The sequence below is a fragment of the Coenobita brevimanus genome, chromosome 73 (genome assembly GCF_032717465.1).
Source record: "Coenobita brevimanus isolate Jiangsu-jjx chromosome 73, ASM3271746v2, whole genome shotgun sequence".
Lineage (NCBI taxonomy): Eukaryota > Metazoa > Arthropoda > Malacostraca > Decapoda > Coenobitidae > Coenobita > Coenobita brevimanus.
This window is the reverse complement of record NC_137026.1, coordinates 32,537,701-32,554,592: the sequence shown is the minus strand read 5'-3', so window position 1 is coordinate 32,554,592 and position 16,892 is coordinate 32,537,701. Positions and strand designations below refer to the sequence as shown.

The following is a 16,892-nucleotide window of genomic DNA, read 5'->3' as shown; positions in this document are numbered from 1 at the left end:
AAACCACAGACTTCAGAATAGTATTAGAAGGTCTGTACAGATAAACAGCATGCTAACCCCTTCAGCCTGAGGCCACCATTTTTTCTTGCAATCTCCAGGTAATTATATTCAACTTAAGAAGACTCCATAGTACAGAAGGGGTAATAAGGCTATCTCTAACCCCTCCAGTTCTAAGAGTCTCTCAAAAAAATGAGTAAAGGCATATGGAGATAGCATGAATAAACTACAACAGATATCCTTGTAGTGAAGAAGTTAATAGGCCTAAATACAAGCAGCTACATAGTCGCCTTTTGCTTTTTTATTTCTTCTAGGCATATCTCATCCTCCTCCATAGCATCATTATTTTTTACCTTTTTTGACAATACTAACCCTTCTCTGCAGCATCTCTCAGCCTCACCTAATAAATTCTGTTGACATAAAATGAACCAATGTTTACACTCTTTGATTCCCTAGCTGATGCAATGGCTTTTTCAAAATATTGTACAGCCTCCGCATACTCCTGCAGGGAACACACTGAACCAATATCATTTAATAAAACTGCAGTCTGCTCATGGCCAAAACCATTGACACGCAAGCTCATCTCATAAGCTTTGAAGCATCTCTCAGCCTCACCTAATAAATTCTGTTGACATAAAATGAACCAATGTTTACACTCTTTGATTCCCTAGCTGATGCAATGGCTTTTTCAAAATACAGTATTGTACAGCCTCCGCATACTCCTGCAGGGAACACACTGAACCAATATCATTTAATAAAACTGCAGTCTGCTCATGGCCAAAACCATTGACACGCAAGCTCATCTCATAAGCTTTGATAAAGTGTTTTTTGGCCAAGTCAAATTTGTGGATATTCAACAGGAAACATGCATACCAGTCCATGCTCATCGCCCACAGCAGTAATGTGTCTTCATCTAAATTCTGCTCACCATATTTTTCAATCTTCGCTTCTTGGGTGGCAATACAAAACTGAAAACCCTGAACGGCCTTCTCATAATCAGACATGGATGCGTATACACTCGCCAACTTTAAGCTAATCTCCACAATAGCATTGTCATTTGTTTCCATGCCACCTGTGAATAACATCATTGATTAGTACAGCAAATCCAGTTATGTGCTCTCTTTCATTAAGTTCTTTTTGGTATTATGTCCACACTAAATTACAGACCATTTGTCTACAAACCCTCTAACTGTTAGGATTTGTCTTAACTGATTAAATTATCTGATGTTACTGTATCATAATCTAGGAACAAAGAAAATGGAAGTACCTGGTATAAATGTGGGCAAAATATCAACAATGATATGAGTCAAGCAATTATCCATACATCATTCAAGCCCCTGGAATCCTGATTCTATCTTGCACACCTAATCATTTTCACATATTTCCTTTTTATGATATTGTTGGTGCTGGAAAGAGATGCTTTTATGCAGCAGCTCCAATATAACTGGACAACTCTGCTGCCCCATTATACAAACTTCCTTCAACTCCATCCCTACCCCGAGACAAGGATGGTTGACAGCTAGAAAAAAGCATGCAGTCTACAGTCCACCAGGTTCATGTTTCAGATGACACTTGGGCTACTAGTACAGTGCAACTTTACAACTTCTACCACTATTATCACTACTACATCTACAGCTACTAACAACTACTACAGTATTTTTCTCTTTACAGATGTACTGCACGTACAACTGCCAATCAATCCACTATTTAAAAAAAATAAATAAATAAAAAAAGCCCTTCTCATGTGCTTCTCCATACATGCTTCATCTAACCACCTCTTTCCCCTTTCAATTTCTAGCCCTATTAACTTCTATCTCAGGTAATAACTAAATTTTGTGCAATACAATACCCAAAGCTTCATATGAAAAATCTTAAATAGCCTGCCTTACCTGCTAGCAGACACTGAAGCACATCTTTGAAAAGCTTCTCAGCTTTGGAATATTCATCTTTTTGATAAGCAAGATTTGCTAAAAGGTCAAAGATGTATGTGACAGCCTGCTCATTACTACTTTCTTGGGCAGTCTTGAGGGCTACATGTAGCAGCTGCTCAGCTTTATTCAGCTCACCACTCTGTTGAAAGTTCAGTATCAATCAAAGGAACTTGGGTATCAGTTCATTTAGTAACTCACGACACAGCAAACATATGCATGACATGGTGTATGTACAGTACCCTCGCGTCCAACACGCGTAAGTCCAGCACGATTCACGTCCAGCACGGAGAGCAAATAATTAGTATTATTTAATACGATTTAATTACTGCAACACGAGTGTGTTAGCATAACACACACAGAGCTCCGAGAAGTGGGCGAAATCCGCAGAGTTCACCTCTAGCACGATCACCCCCGGTCCAACACGGTCATACTGGACATTCCCATGATGATGACAGCCAATGAAAACTTCTGATCGAGTAGCCTTCCTCGCCCTGTATCGTGACATGATCGTGATGCCGCCCAATTAAAAATGCTTCTGCTGTCACGTGATGTTTTGTTTAAATTACTCCCGCCACAGCGCCACTCAGTCGCATAATTCGCATTGGAAGGTGCTTTTTTCTTGCTACATTTTCTGCCCTTGTTACTGCATTTTACCCTGCTCACGATGCCTAGGAAGCCTTCTGAGAACCCCAAGAAGCGTCTGCACCTCCCTCAGGCCACCAAGCTAGAAAGCATCGAGAGGAAGAAGAAAGGGGGGAGGAAAGTTGACATTGCCAAGGCCTACGACATGAATGATGCCAACGTGAGGACTATATTAAAAAACCAAGACAAGATCTTGGCAGTCGAAGGCTATTACACGGCACTTCATACCAGGTTTGCTGAGGATACGATGGTAAATCGGAACGGTAACGTGGTAAAATTGCCGACGATACCATGGGCATTTGGAATTCATCTGGATGGATTCCTGCCGAGGATACGACGGGCAAAACAGTGTGACCAAAACCCAGGCGACTCGATAGAGAATGTATCGTACTACAGCATTGAACATTTAGCCTGACACTGAATACATATTAATATTTTAGAATAAATATCAATTGTTTTGAAACCCTTCTCATCGGCGTGTGTACCAGTTTATAAACAAAGTTGCTTCTCCTTATTCTCTACTGAGTCAGCGACAGCGATCACTTTCCACAGTCACGAGACGGGGCTCTGGCAACAGTGTGAGAAGCATGCCCTTTGCCGAGGATTACAGAGTGCTAGGACAGGCAGAAGCAAGACTTTCCATGGCTGTGGATGAAGTTAGTGATTCTGAGTGTGATTTCGAAGGATTTATGAGGGAGGTTGAGGAGGAGGAACAGCCATTACCCACTAGTGATGCCAGCAGCCATCCTCTGGGGACCCAGTAGGACTACCTACAGCCTTGGATACCACCTTCCATTCCCAACAAGCCCACCAACACTATCCTAAAATGTTAGTTATCATTCATAGCACAGTACCATTTATTATAATTACAATAGTACCAATATATGTATAGGCATATGGTAGGTATTTAGGGTGACTTTTCCTAGGGTTGCTGACATAATTCATTTTTCCCCATAAGCTCTATTGTTAGTCCAACACGTTTTTGGTCCAACACGTGACCCATGCATGACAATATTACCGTGTTGGACACGACGGTACTGTACTAAAGAAATACAGTTGATTTGTATATGAGTATTCATGGTATATTATCTGTCTACTGCCAGATGCCTTAATCCTGTTAGGGATGGCCACAAACAAATTGCCACCATGTCATCCTGTCCTCTGCCATGTTGTCCTCCCTCTCTCCATTCCATCCCTCTATCTCACTGTCTATTATGCTTCCAAAATCTTTAGTTTCAAATAAAATACAGTCCAAATAATTGGCTGAGTTCCTCATATTATCTAATGCTGCACCTCATTTCAATACTAAGTTCATTCTGATGATAAATCCCTCAGTATAAAGAAGTCATTTATAGCTACTTTATTCTGACTACAACTGGCCAACTAAGCTTAGAATAAACTTTTCAAACTGGTGAGGTTATATGCAGCCTATGTAATCTCTTTATTACAAGCAATTCTCCTCAGGTACACAAAATTATCTGTTTGGATGCCGGACTTAAAGAAGAAAGGGACCATCATACAGAAGAGGTTAAGACTTCTGACCAGAATACTTCAGTTTTTTAAGTGTGTGGGGATACTACCCATCATTAGTATCTTCAGTACAAAATGACATGCATGAACACTTCCTATACTGTACCTGTGTCAAATGCAGAATTCTTTTACACAGGGTCTTAATCTCCAAACTAAGCATCCTATATTTCCAAATACTGATATGTAAACTACTTCCTCTTCTGACTTGAAGTGATCACTTTCTGAACTCACAGTAACCATTTAAGTATGATGTCTATTCTTTTATATTCATGGTACCCCCAGATCATCTAATTCTTACTGCTCTTAAATTATTGTATTCAAGTTAGGTTAGAAATTTCATGATGAAAGGGCTATGTATGGATTTTCAGGAGAGTACAAATATACATCTTACCTTTAAAGCTAAAATTCCTCTCTTGATGATGACAATCAGTTCAGATTCTTTTTTTTCAGCCTCCCCTTCTGCCTTAGAACCGAACAGGGAGAGTGCAAGCAGTGAAGAAAATGTCCACTTTCCCCACGTCTTCTCTCTGTCGTCTCTCTCATTTGAACAAGAATATTTTTGGAGCTCCCTCCGCCCTTCCTCTAATACTGAAAGCTTCTTGAACTGCTGATGCTAACTTATACTACTAATTACATTAAAACTGGTATCCTCATATGTCTTTCTTATTTCTCTGTATGCTTCCTCCTCATATCCTAAAGGCTCCCACGATTTTAATACTAAGTTGGTCATCACTCCTCTTTTAAACCAGTAAGTCTGTAAGTAGCACTAATGAAGGCTAACTGTAGTTCGTGATAACAGTCTCATCACACGGCTATTGTTCGTTACGAGAGATGCAATAAACATATTTGAATTACTGAACACTATGCTCAGATCAAACAAGATAAACTAAATCAGTGTATTTTATGCCAAGATATCATAACATAAACAAAACTGCTATACTCTATGCTCAGAATTTACATGACTGCAAAATTCATCTTCTGAAAAATCATATATTATAAATGCTGAGGCAACTTGGAAATTATCTCTCCTTCAAATCTGTAAGTTCCCAGGCATGAGTTCTATGAAGCTTTTGGACACAAGAGCCTTTAAATTACAGAGGTTACTTAGAACTGACGTCTCTTTCAAATTTATAAGTTTCAAGTACGGGCAAGAGCTCTTTTAAGCTTTTAAACATAAAGGCTCCATCATATTCATGACCAGTGTCCTCACACTCCTTCTGGCAATTAGCTGACACTAGGATGCTATTCCACCCACATGATTTGGCACCTAAATAGTCCTTCTTCAAGTCATCTCCAATATGTAATGCTGCTGATGGATCCACATGGGTGCCAGCAAGAGTCAGAGCCTCTTGGAATATTCTTGGATCTGGTTTGGAGACATTGGCAGAAAATGAGGTGAGAATAAAATCAAAGTAATGCCTGATTCCTAGCTGAACCAGAATCCCCTCCAATCGTTCATCAGTGTTTGAAATGATGCCAACTTTCACAGGATAGTTGGATATCTGTTCCAATAGCTGCACACTTCCGTTCTGAAGTTCATATGCAGCTGCACTTGAAAAATGCTTGATGAGGTGGTTTCCCACTTGGTTTAATGTGGCTTCATCAGCAATGCAGTTAGCTCCTTTGAATGTACCTGACACCAGAGACAGCCACCACTTCTGCCACCCAAGGCCTTCTGAACCGAAATTTGGGGATTCTTGTTCTAGTTTCTTGAAAGTCAGTCTACAAAATAAATTAAACATAAGTACAAGTATGGATTTCAGCAGGGGGGGGCCTCCCTACTTTCTGCAGACAAATGATTAATATTATAGCGTTGTTATTTACTAAAATATTTGCAATGAATATCTTGTATAAATGTTATTTTATAATCATTTCAATGAAAGGAGAGATTTGGTAATACAGCTTGAAGCATATGATAATGAGTCAGAATGAATTCAAACTTGCAGCAATTCTGCCATGAATCATGCACCTCCTTTCCCACAGCACTGGATATGGTCCTGTAAGTGGAGCATCTCTACATATATGAAACACTCCAATTACTGAAACTTTATAAAAACAAATGGAATCTAATACCACTAAAATAATCCTTGTAACTGTAAAAAATTTTATGATTCTTTATGAAGCTGTTTTTATGTCAGACAGCTATGAACATTTTTTGTGCTTTTATCTCAACAACCATGACCTTGAAACAACTATAAGTTAGACATGATGCATGTCCAACTTATAGTTGTTTCACATTCCATCCATCCATCATCCAATCCTACATTGCCCTATGAGGAGCGTAGGAGCCCGGGGCTAGGTTGGTCCCGACATTTAAGATGAGAAACTTTAAGTGATGTCTGACTATCACTTTTCTGGCAAACTGAAAAGTGAAAAGTAAAAAACCAAACAAATGAAACAGCCAGCCATATAAAACCTAGAAATGCATGCTCATAATTCATATCTAATAATACTGTACTCACTCACTGCCACTCACAGATGACAAGCAGTGCACTCTGGGAGCCAAGAGACTGACATATGAGGGCAATGATGTAAAAATAGACTCCTATGGCTTTCTGGTTGCAAAGGCAGTGTTACCATCTACAGCTGACTGGAAATATTACCTTCATCTTGTCAATGTCATATTGTCATAATCATCATATCACCACGGCCAACATCATAGCATCACCAACATATCACCATCATAATCATCACCACCACTATCTTCATTATCCTGACCCTTATTCTTATTAAAATATACCAGGAAAGAGAAAGCATAAAAATAGGCAGCACTTCCTGTGAAATGAGCCACATATTCACACAGCATTCAAACTCCCTATTGTCACTGCACTTCAAAGACCAAGCATCATCAACTGTAAATAAAATATCCTCATCCTCATCATCCGGACCTCCTTTCCCACCCTAGGGCAGGGTGAGGGTAAGTATAATACAGTACAAAATTCTGTAAAATACAGAGGACTCAAGATAGAAGAAGCACATCAAAGAGTTGGCTTAAAAACATGATTTACTACATTAAACATTACATAAGGAAGTACAGTACAATATAACATACCTAAAGGCTTGATTAAGTCTTTGCACATCAGGATTTAAACCATACAGTTTCCCAATGGCTGCATACTGCTCGACTGGAGGCTTCTGGAACCTGTTAACAAAAACATGGATATTAGCAAGACAATAATGTAACTAACTGTCAAAGCAAACATCCAAACATTACTCTACACTGGGATACTCTCAAGAAGAGAGAGAGAATCTTTGAGCTGCCTTACACAACTAAGATTCATTTGAATTCGACTGTCTCATGAATAACAGCAATCTGATATATAGCATAGGGGCCAAAGAGAAAGACGACCATTCAGAGAAGGATGACTAATAAATTGCACTTACATGAGGATGGTGTTGGTGGCATCGAGCGTTATAAGTCGCAGCATCATATTCAAGCAACCTGAAAGCAAATGTAAAGAGAATTTAAAAATTATAGAGTGACCAACAAATAATCTATACCTATGAGGCAGCACTAAAGACTAACAAAAACTATAGCAGCAGAATACTGGTTTTCGTGAAGAGCAAGAGAATCTGGACATATAGGCATGAAATCCTCTGTCCTGGGAACTCCTAAATAGGTAACTAAGTGAATCAAATAACAAGTTTGGTTACTAAAAAAAAAAAAAAAAAAAAAAAAAAAAAAAAAAGCAGAATTTCTTCAGTAAACATTGTAACCTATATATATACTGTAAATGCAATAACCTTTCTTCAACAGCTACAAATTAACCCCTTTAGTTCAAGGTGAACTGAAGGGTGCATGGAAGTAAAAAAAAGTCGCTGCACGATAGTACAGTATTGTGATACCAACTCTAACACATGGAAGTGAGGCTTGGACCTTGTTGGAAGGGCACACGTCAAGAGTGAGAGCAGTGGAAATGAGTTATATGACAGAGGTGTGTGGAGTTGCATGGAAAGACATACTGACAAATGGGGAAGCGAAGGAGCATTGTGGTGTGGATGTGATAGAAAGCATTAGGAGAAATACCGGTACACTGAGGTGGTTTGGCCACGTGGAGAGGATGGAGAGAGAGAGAGAGAGAGCCTGATGAGGAGAGTGTATGAGAGTGAGGTGGAGGGGGGGAGGGGAAGGGGGAGGCCAAGGATGAGATGAAGGGATGAGTGGAGAGGTATATGAGAGATGAGGGTGCGAGCTGGGAGCAGGGCTGTGAAATGGCATTGGACAGGGTGACATGGAGGAAATTTGTTTGTGGCCACCCCTTACAAGATTGAGGTGTCTGGAAATAATTAGACAGACAGACAGAAGTAAATCTTGTCAGTACTGGTATAGCTTTCTCTGAAACAGGCTACGCTGTGCTGAGTGGGTGGGCACTAAATCAATCCGTGGTAGCTGAGTAGTTACCATCACTGACTGCAAAGCTGCTGGCCATTAGTGCCAGGGTCCAAATCCTGGTGCAGATAGGTCACCATACATGGCATATCTCGATTCAGGTGTCCAGCCGCCATTTGAGTCGTGTTAACTAAGTACCTACGATTACATATAAGGAAGGTAACTGTGGTAACCTGGATGATCCAGTGGCACTGCATCTCAGGATAATTGGGTGAATAACCCACCATTGGCTCAATGACCTAAGTTACGTAGATGCTCACTGTGGCAAAACAACTCATAGTGCTTGTTCCCACCTTTCCTTTAGCTAAGGCCCACTATTTCTAAAACGAAGTGGTTAGGATTACTGCAGCCGTAATTAAACACATACACTCATGGACTATGACTGCGGCACTTACAGTACAGAGCTTTTATGCATATAATGAAAGCTAGAGTTGTTAGGTTTAGTTAGGTTAATAATGCAACAATTCTGCTTAAACTGCTACGGTAGAATTTAGAGATTGTTTGGTGATTTGGTTAGGTTAGGTTAAGCTAAGGCTGCCATAATCGTAGTCCGTGAGTGTTAGTTACAGCTGCCGTAACTGTAGTTCGTGAGTGTATACTTGGGGCTGCCGTAATCCTAATCACGCCCTTTCTAAAAATGTTCAAAGCTACTGAACTGCCAGCACAATCATAATCTCTCCACCCATCTGAAAAGAAAACTTGACAGTAAATGAAAGGCTGAAGAAACAGAGCTACCTCATTTTAGCATTGGACTGGCCTTATTACACCAAGCAGTGACATTACTTCAATAAATAAATGACACTGGAGGAATATGCCCTATACTACAAAGACCTTTCGCCAGTGTGATGTGATGTGATGTTGTTGAGGTATTGCCTTTACAACGGCACCCTAAGCGATTTCCTTCTTTCTCTTTTTATTTTTTCCGTGTAAACACAACGATATCAGGTCGATCCGGCCCTAAGGCCAATCCGTCCTCAGTCGTTCTTTCCCAGGTAACTTAAACTAATCTAACTTCACATAGCTCAGTCTAACCTGGGCTAACCTGATGCCTAAAATAAATTAACCTAACCTAATCTAATCCAACATAACCAAACTAGGACGGTTTTGAGGCGGACGGGTTTTGGACCCGGAAATTTCTGTTGCCCACCATAACATTGACGTTTCTCCAGAATCTCCACCAAGCTGTTCCCCATCAACAAGTACGATGCATAATCTGGGGCCAACGTCACTACCAAAGATTCTTCACTTTCTTTTTTAGTCTCAAGATTAAGAAAGAGTGGGTGGGTGGAGATTTTGGAGACTCCTTTGTTTGTCAGCATTTCTGCCACTGTCCTTAACAATAACGTTATTCTAAGCCAAATATAGGCAAAGTTCTGTATTTCTTGAAGGGAGTAACCAAGCCAAAAGAAGGAATAAATGCACGAACTTTTCCTTTTATTTTTGTCATATTGCTGAATTCACAAAGAGCAGCTCATTTCTTTCTGTTCATAAAAATAACCATATTTTAGGCTAAAAAATGGGTAAAGTTACCTCTTGAAGGAAGGGACCTAATCACAGACTACATGCATCTCACAGGGATGTGGGAAGTTTCAATGGGTGGAGACGGCATGAGACAGAACTGTGTAATATTTGATTCAGAAGAAACCATGGTAAAATAAACTAACAAATTCTAATACCCTGGGTGGAACCATGTCATAATTATTGCATTTTACTAGTAGCAAGAGCGCGGAATGTTATTAACGCTTCAGATCCGGGGAGTGCCTACTGCCTTGTTTGTCACTGTTGGTTTTTATAAGGTCCCTCGCACCAAATCTGTCACAAATACAATTCCAGAGCGATCTTGACGGCATATCTGGACAAGTTCTGAATCACTGAGATCATTGAGAACGCTTTATATTTCGATCATTATGGTTGTGTTTAAGTCATACACCAACAAAATAAGCCTCATGACACCACAATCAGATTTAGCTAGGTCGCCTACTTATGGCGCAAAATAAGCACTAATGGCAAATCATAACAACTTATGATGGATTCCTAAGGCTTTATAGCAGAAATTCACCATTTGGTAGGTGCAATGACATTTATTGAATACCGTACAGGCTTTCCGCGCTTGGCTGTCCACGAAAATCGCGCGACAGCAAGCTTGGACCTCCACGACAAATTTGGACGTCCCCGTGTGATAGCTGCTTCAGTATGACTGCACCTGACTATAAGCCTTTTTTTTTTTTTTTTTTACTCTACCTTGGCCCAGATTTTCGTTCTTTTTCATCATATTTTACGTACCTCAGTGGAGAAAAATTAGTGCTAGGGCCTTTTCATACCATACCATTTCTTCTAGAGTGGCAACATATTCTAGGGTTAATCTAATACAAGTCGGCACTCAAGAGGGAGAGACGGTAACCTTAGGCCTTCGCCACGGCAAGGCAGAGTTCATTTGAAGGTGTACTAGACAACCCTAGACATACATGGGAGAGCATCCACACCTCAGGTGAGGCGAGGATAGGGCTGGGTATAATCCCCCGCCCTTCTTTATCCTCAACCTTCCCTCACCTAACCAGAGATGGGGGAAGGGGTGAGGAATAAGACGGGGACAGTGGGAGAAAAGGGTAAGTTTTTCTTTCATTCCTTCAGCAAAGTCGTCTGTTCCTCTTCCCTCTCTCACTCCAAGCGTTGCAATGGGAGAGGGAGGGGGAACAAGCGGTTTACATTTTTAGGAGGGGAAAGATTTTTCTCCCCCCCCTCCCTCCCCTTCCAGGAGGAAGATCACCCGTTCATCAACCCCCTCCTTTTCAAGTACAGTAGGATTCCCTCTCGATCCTCCAAGGAAGGGGAGAGAAAAGGAATCATCACCCTTAAGTAGGAGAAGGGGAATTAGTGGGTGATTTACATTCTGATCAATTGGCCTCCTACTTAGGCTCGACTTAGTTCAGTTTTGTAAGCTGGTCTCCGAGTCGCTTCGGGAGCCTTTGAGAGGGGCTAATTTTGTTTGTCTGTTTTTTTTTTTTTTTTTAGCAGCCAGGGTTTCCTATCCACCTTTGCCTTCCCTTCTTCTGCCTCCTTCCTCCTCCTCGCTGCTTTTGCCTTTCGACGCTCGTTTTCTCTCTTACTGCCCAGCTCTTTTCTCTTCTTTCGTTTCAGTTCTCGAAAGCGTTCCTCGGCGGCCGTCTCTTTTATCACTGAGTACCACCCTAGCGTGATCTCCCTGCAATTCCTTTCCTCCTCCACTCTTCTCTGCGCTGCCCTCCTCTGTTCATCCACTTCCATCTTTCTTTTCAACTCTTCGTCCCTCCTCCTCTTCGCCTCCTTTTTCCTTTTTTTTTCCTTGTGTCTCACCGAATCGTTCCTGACCGTGGCGGGGCCGAATCTGGGACACTTAGGAAGGGGTCGTTGGGAGGGGGCAGAGAATAGGAGGGAGGTCAAGGATGGGATGGAGGAGGCTGTGATCGTGTAGGACGGGATGGGGGACTGGATAGTGGAGGAAGGGATGGAGGAAGCGGCAGGATGTTTAGGAACCTCTGGGTCATGGATAAGGTTTTGGATGGGGTGGGGGTTAAAAGGGTTGGGGACAAGGACTTGTAACAGTCTAGACTGGGGTGCTGAGAGGGTCAGAGATGAAAACTCGTACGAGACAAGGGTGGGGGGCTTCCTCACTTTCAAGGAGGAGTACCTTTTCGACCACTGCCTCGCCAGTCTATCACATAGGGCGTACTCCCTCGTGCTCTTCATTTTCATTTCTATTGGGCTGTACTCCCCCAGGGCTCCCCAGGATTTTGTCCCTCTCTCCCCGGTGCTCCACCTCGTACCCCAGTTCGTCCCCTCACTTCGACATCCAACATTGAGTGAGACTTGTAATTTGCATCATTAACCTATTGTGCTCAAACTTTACTTTCTTCCTCATGACCCTTCCAGCACCCCTTCCCTACTGGATGAAATCAGAGAATAATTATTAGTTTTAGTGTGGCCGGAACTATTCTTACGGGGTCGGAACTGTTCTCATGAGGGCCGTGAGAGTAGTTCCTGTTTGAATGGTTAAGTTGTGATTACGCTATGAATCAACCTCCCCTCTTTTCCAAATTCCTGGATCCGGCCCTCAGTCATTGAAGTGAAGGGGTTAATAAAGGCTGGTAACTAACTTCCCCAGTTCTATATTCTCTCTCTCTCTCTCTCTCTCTCTCTCTCTCCGAAAGTCACGAGGAAAATTATCAACACATTTTTCTATACATTTTACAGGAAAGACACGGAGAGAATAATGTACAAACTTCCTATGTTTAGCTTTTCCTGCGGTTGAAAATCTTAAAGTTACGAGAGAGGATTGGTCGTAAGAGTTTCTGTGCATCCCGTGGTTATAATTTTTACTGTACAGTAGTTCTTTCACCTCAACTTGTCCCAGATTTTCGTTCTATTGCAGCTTATTTCACGTAGCGCGGTGGCGGGAAAAGGCGGTGCTACGACTATGCATCCTTTTCATAACACTTCGTTGTGACTAGGAGATATTCTATTACTATCTTGTCACTGTTCAAGATGGAGGGATAGCAGTGGACAGCTCCCCTACCCTGACGAACTATGATCATGTGCCATAAAAGGCCTTGATCTTCCTTCAGGAAAATCTGTTTCCCTTGAGTTTTGTCACCAGAGAGCTTTCTTGTGATGTTGGGGAACGTCTTCTGTCTTCATTTTGTCAGGGAATTTGACTGTCGGCTGATCTGTCTCCAGGCCTTCCTTTTGAAAAATTTTGTACGCCTTTCTCCCCACGTCGTGAGTTTTGAGGTCATCTGCAATATCTTTTGGGGCCACGACCCCCATTGGCGAGTTGATCAGCTCCGTATGCCCTTGTCTGAGTGGATTTTGCAAGCTGTTCTCCATCAGTTACACAGTTACTTGAACATTGGCATTTTCTTTCCATTAATATCACCTGGTTTGCCTCATGTCTTTTCAGTGTCGACATAGATTACATGAATAGCACAACAACATAGTAACAGGGCAGAATCAGAGTAAATCGGTAAGAAGAGGTGTTAGGGAGGTTCCTTATCCGTACGAGAAAACCGCTGTGTCTGGCCCTTATTCCTATCGGTTAAGGAAGCCCCTTAAACACCTCTTTAAGCGATTTATTTTTGGATATGGGTGGTTAATGCCCTTTTGTACGTTATTTATGCAGAGTATATTGGAGTAATTTATGTAACAGAAGAGGACAGTAAGATATATTAAGCAATGTAAATCGCTTAGGAAAAGTGTTACGGGAGTTTCGTTAACCGAATGGGGGCCAGACACAAAGGGCTCCATTCTTCTGTCTCAACCTCGGTCTCCTCTTCCTCGTCTCCCCCTTCATCTTACGCTCAGTCAGTCTCTCATTAACAAAAATAAGTTAAAAATACGTCATCCATGTTAAGGAAGTAAAAAAAAAAAAAATGACCTGAAGGTAGCGAGGATAATAATTAAGAAGCCGTTGTAGAGAAAATGATTACGCAAATAAGGAAATATCTGGCATCTTTTTGCCTTCCTCCCGCAGATGACGTGGCGTACCATACAGATCAAAACACACAACTTGTAACAATATTAATGCCGTGAAGCGTCATTAATTACGATATATTAAAAATGTAAGTAATGCTTACCAGGAAATGAGTATTTCTGCAGCGTTGGAGTATTTATAGACGAAAGTTCAAGTGGGACAAACAAAAGTAGTTTACTCCAACAATCGTCATGTGACTGCAATGGTGCCAAATGTACCAAGCCAATGTCAAGTAATATATGCTTGAAATAACCTAAATACCATTGAATATCATTAATTATACGTACAAAACAATCAGTACTGGATCCCAGTCAATTGATTAGGTAACTGACCAGCGTAATATAGTTAAAGATGCGAGAGATAAGAGATATTGACACCATTGTCCAACCTCCCTCTCATGGCCCGTACTCCCTGGCTCTTATGCGCCGCTAGTGATAATGGGAAGGTGCAGTGATTTACTTCCGTCATTTCTACCGTAATTTAACGACCTGCAGGCATAACTTGCGACTCTAACGATCCTTGAAGGAGTGGAGGGTGACGAAGTGGCGGAAAGAAAGGTAAGTTGAGAGTTATTGAGGTTGTTATTGTACTAAATGTCACGGAGTTTAAAAAGGACATACTTCCCCTCCTCCTCCTCTCCCGTAGACAAGGCGGCGACCATGCAGTTTAAATTCCTTCAGTCCCTCACCTTTTATTTATTTTAGTTTTTGATCTCCAGATTTTTTTTTTAACCTAATAATGAATTTAGTGTGTGTGTGTTTTTTTTTTAATGGTTATATCTAAGCCATAAGTTATAAAAATCATTCCTGTCTATTGCCCAGCTATGTACCCTCCCTACCAACCTACCTACCTACCTGTCTAACCACCCCCCAACCTCCCTCCCTTCCTACCTACCTACCTGTCCAGCCATATCACTGCCTACCTACCTACTCCTTCCTACCTACCCTTCTTCCTTCCTTCCTTCCTTTCTTACCTACCTTCCTATTTATTTTCCTTCCTTTCTTACGTACTTACCTACCTGACCTATCTACCTACCCACCTACCTACCTTCCTTCTATCCATCTTTCCTTCCTTACTTGTCTACCTACCTACCCACCTTCTTTCCTTCCTTACCCACCTGCCTGCCTGCCTACCTGCCTACCTTCTGTCTCTTGTTACCTACCTACCTATCTACCTACTTACCAACCTACCTTCCCACCTGCCTACCTACCTGCCTACTTATCCTCCTTGCCTTATATACCTGCCTACCTACCTACCTACCCAACTACTTACCTACATACCTACCTACCTACATACCTATCTATCTACTAACTTACCTACCTACCTGTCTACTTACTATCTACCTACATATCAACATACCGACCTACCTACCTGCCTACTTACCTACCTACCATCCTTGTTTCCTTCCTTCCTTCCTGAACGCTTTCCTTCTTGCTTGACTGACTTCATTCCCTTCTTCCTTCCTTCTTTCCCGACGTTCATTTTTTCCCCTCCTTCCTTCCTTCCTTCCTGCCTAACATTCCTGCCTACATACCAGCTTACCTTCCTGCCTACCTACCTACCTACCTTCTTTCCTACCTTCCTTCTTTCCATACCTCTCTACCTACCTTCTTTCCTTCTTTCCATACCTCTCTACCTACCTTCTTTCCATTCCTACCTACCTTCCTGTCGTTCCTTCCTTCCTTCTTTCCATACCTACCTACCTACCTACCTTCTTTCCTTCCTTCCTTCTTTTCATACCTACCTACGTTCCTGTCGTTCCCGTCTTTCCTTTCTCTCCTTTTTTTTTTTTCTTCCTTCCTGCCGTTCCATTCTTTCCTACCTCCTTGCTTGCTTGCTTCCTTCTTTCCTGACGTTCCATTCTTTCCTACCTCCTTGCTTGCTTGCTTCCTTCCTGACATTCTTTTCCCTCCTCCCTCATTCGTTCTTCCTTCCCTTCCTTTCTTCCCTCCTTACCTACTTACCTACCTACCCACCTACCTTCCTTCCTTCCTGTCCACTTTCCTTCCTATCCTTCCTTCCTGTCCACTTTCCTTCCTATCCTTCCTTCCTTCCTGTCCACTTTCCTTCCTATCCTTCCTTCCTTCTCTGTCTTTCCTTCCATTCCCTCCTACCTTCCTTACTGTCTCCTTACAACTTTACCTTCCTTCGTTTCTTCCTCTTCCCTCCTGCTTTTTTCTTCTTTCCCTTCTTCCTTCCTTCCTTCCGTCTCTCTCTCCTTCCCTCTTTCCTTCCCTTCTTCTTGACCTCATATTTGCCGTCATTCCTTACTTCCTTCTCTTACCTTCTTTCCATTTTCCTTCTTCCCTCTCCTCGTTCGTTTATCTTCCTTCCTTCCTTCCCCTCTGCGTTCCATTCCTACTTCCCTCCCTTCCCTTCTTCCGTGTTTCTTTCAGTCTTGTCGTCCTTCCTTCCTTCCTTACCTCCATCCTACCTTTCTTCCTTCCCTCCTTCCCTCCATCCTTTCTTGATTCCTTCTTTTCCGATCCTCCTTCCTTCATTCCAAGCTTCCTTCCGTCTTTCCTTCCTTCCTGTTCCTGACCTTCCTTGCCTCTTCCTTAATAACTTCCTTCCTTCTTTCATTCGTGACTTTCTTCATTGATTCTTCCTTGACCTCCCTCCCTCCCTTCCTTCCTTGCTTCTTTCCTTCCTTCCTTGCTTCTTTCCTTCCTTCCTTGCTTCTTTCCTTCCTTCCTTGCTTCTTTCCTTCCTTTCTTCCTACCTTCCTTCCTTCCTTCCTTATTTCCTTCCTTACGTCCTTACATTCTTCTTTTTCCCAAATTTCCTTCCGTCCTTACTTCCATACTTTCATTCCATTCCTCCTCTCTCAACCTACCCTCTTTTCCTTGCATGCTTTCCTTCTCCCTTCTTTCCAAACCTTCCTTCCATCCTTTCT

At 41.9% G+C, this 16,892-nt stretch overlaps 1 protein-coding gene and 1 pseudogene across 1 annotated transcript; both read right to left on the bottom strand.

The window, feature by feature from the left end:
• Positions 1-275: 275 nt before the first annotated feature.
• Positions 276-4,905, bottom strand: LOC145407399 (tetratricopeptide repeat protein 19 homolog, mitochondrial-like; annotated as a pseudogene).
• Positions 4,906-5,068: 163 nt separating this feature from the next.
• LOC145407548 (rhythmically expressed gene 2 protein-like) lies at positions 5,069-7,528 on the bottom strand. The gene is made up of 3 exons (XM_080278470.1): positions 7,485-7,528; positions 7,153-7,242; positions 5,069-5,822 (listed from the first exon to the last, which is right to left on the bottom strand). The coding sequence occupies exons 1-3, from the start codon at positions 7,526-7,528 to the stop codon at positions 5,201-5,203; spliced, it is 756 nt and encodes a 251-aa protein (XP_080134596.1). The 3' UTR covers positions 5,069-5,200.
• Positions 7,529-16,892: the final 9,364 nt, after the last annotated feature.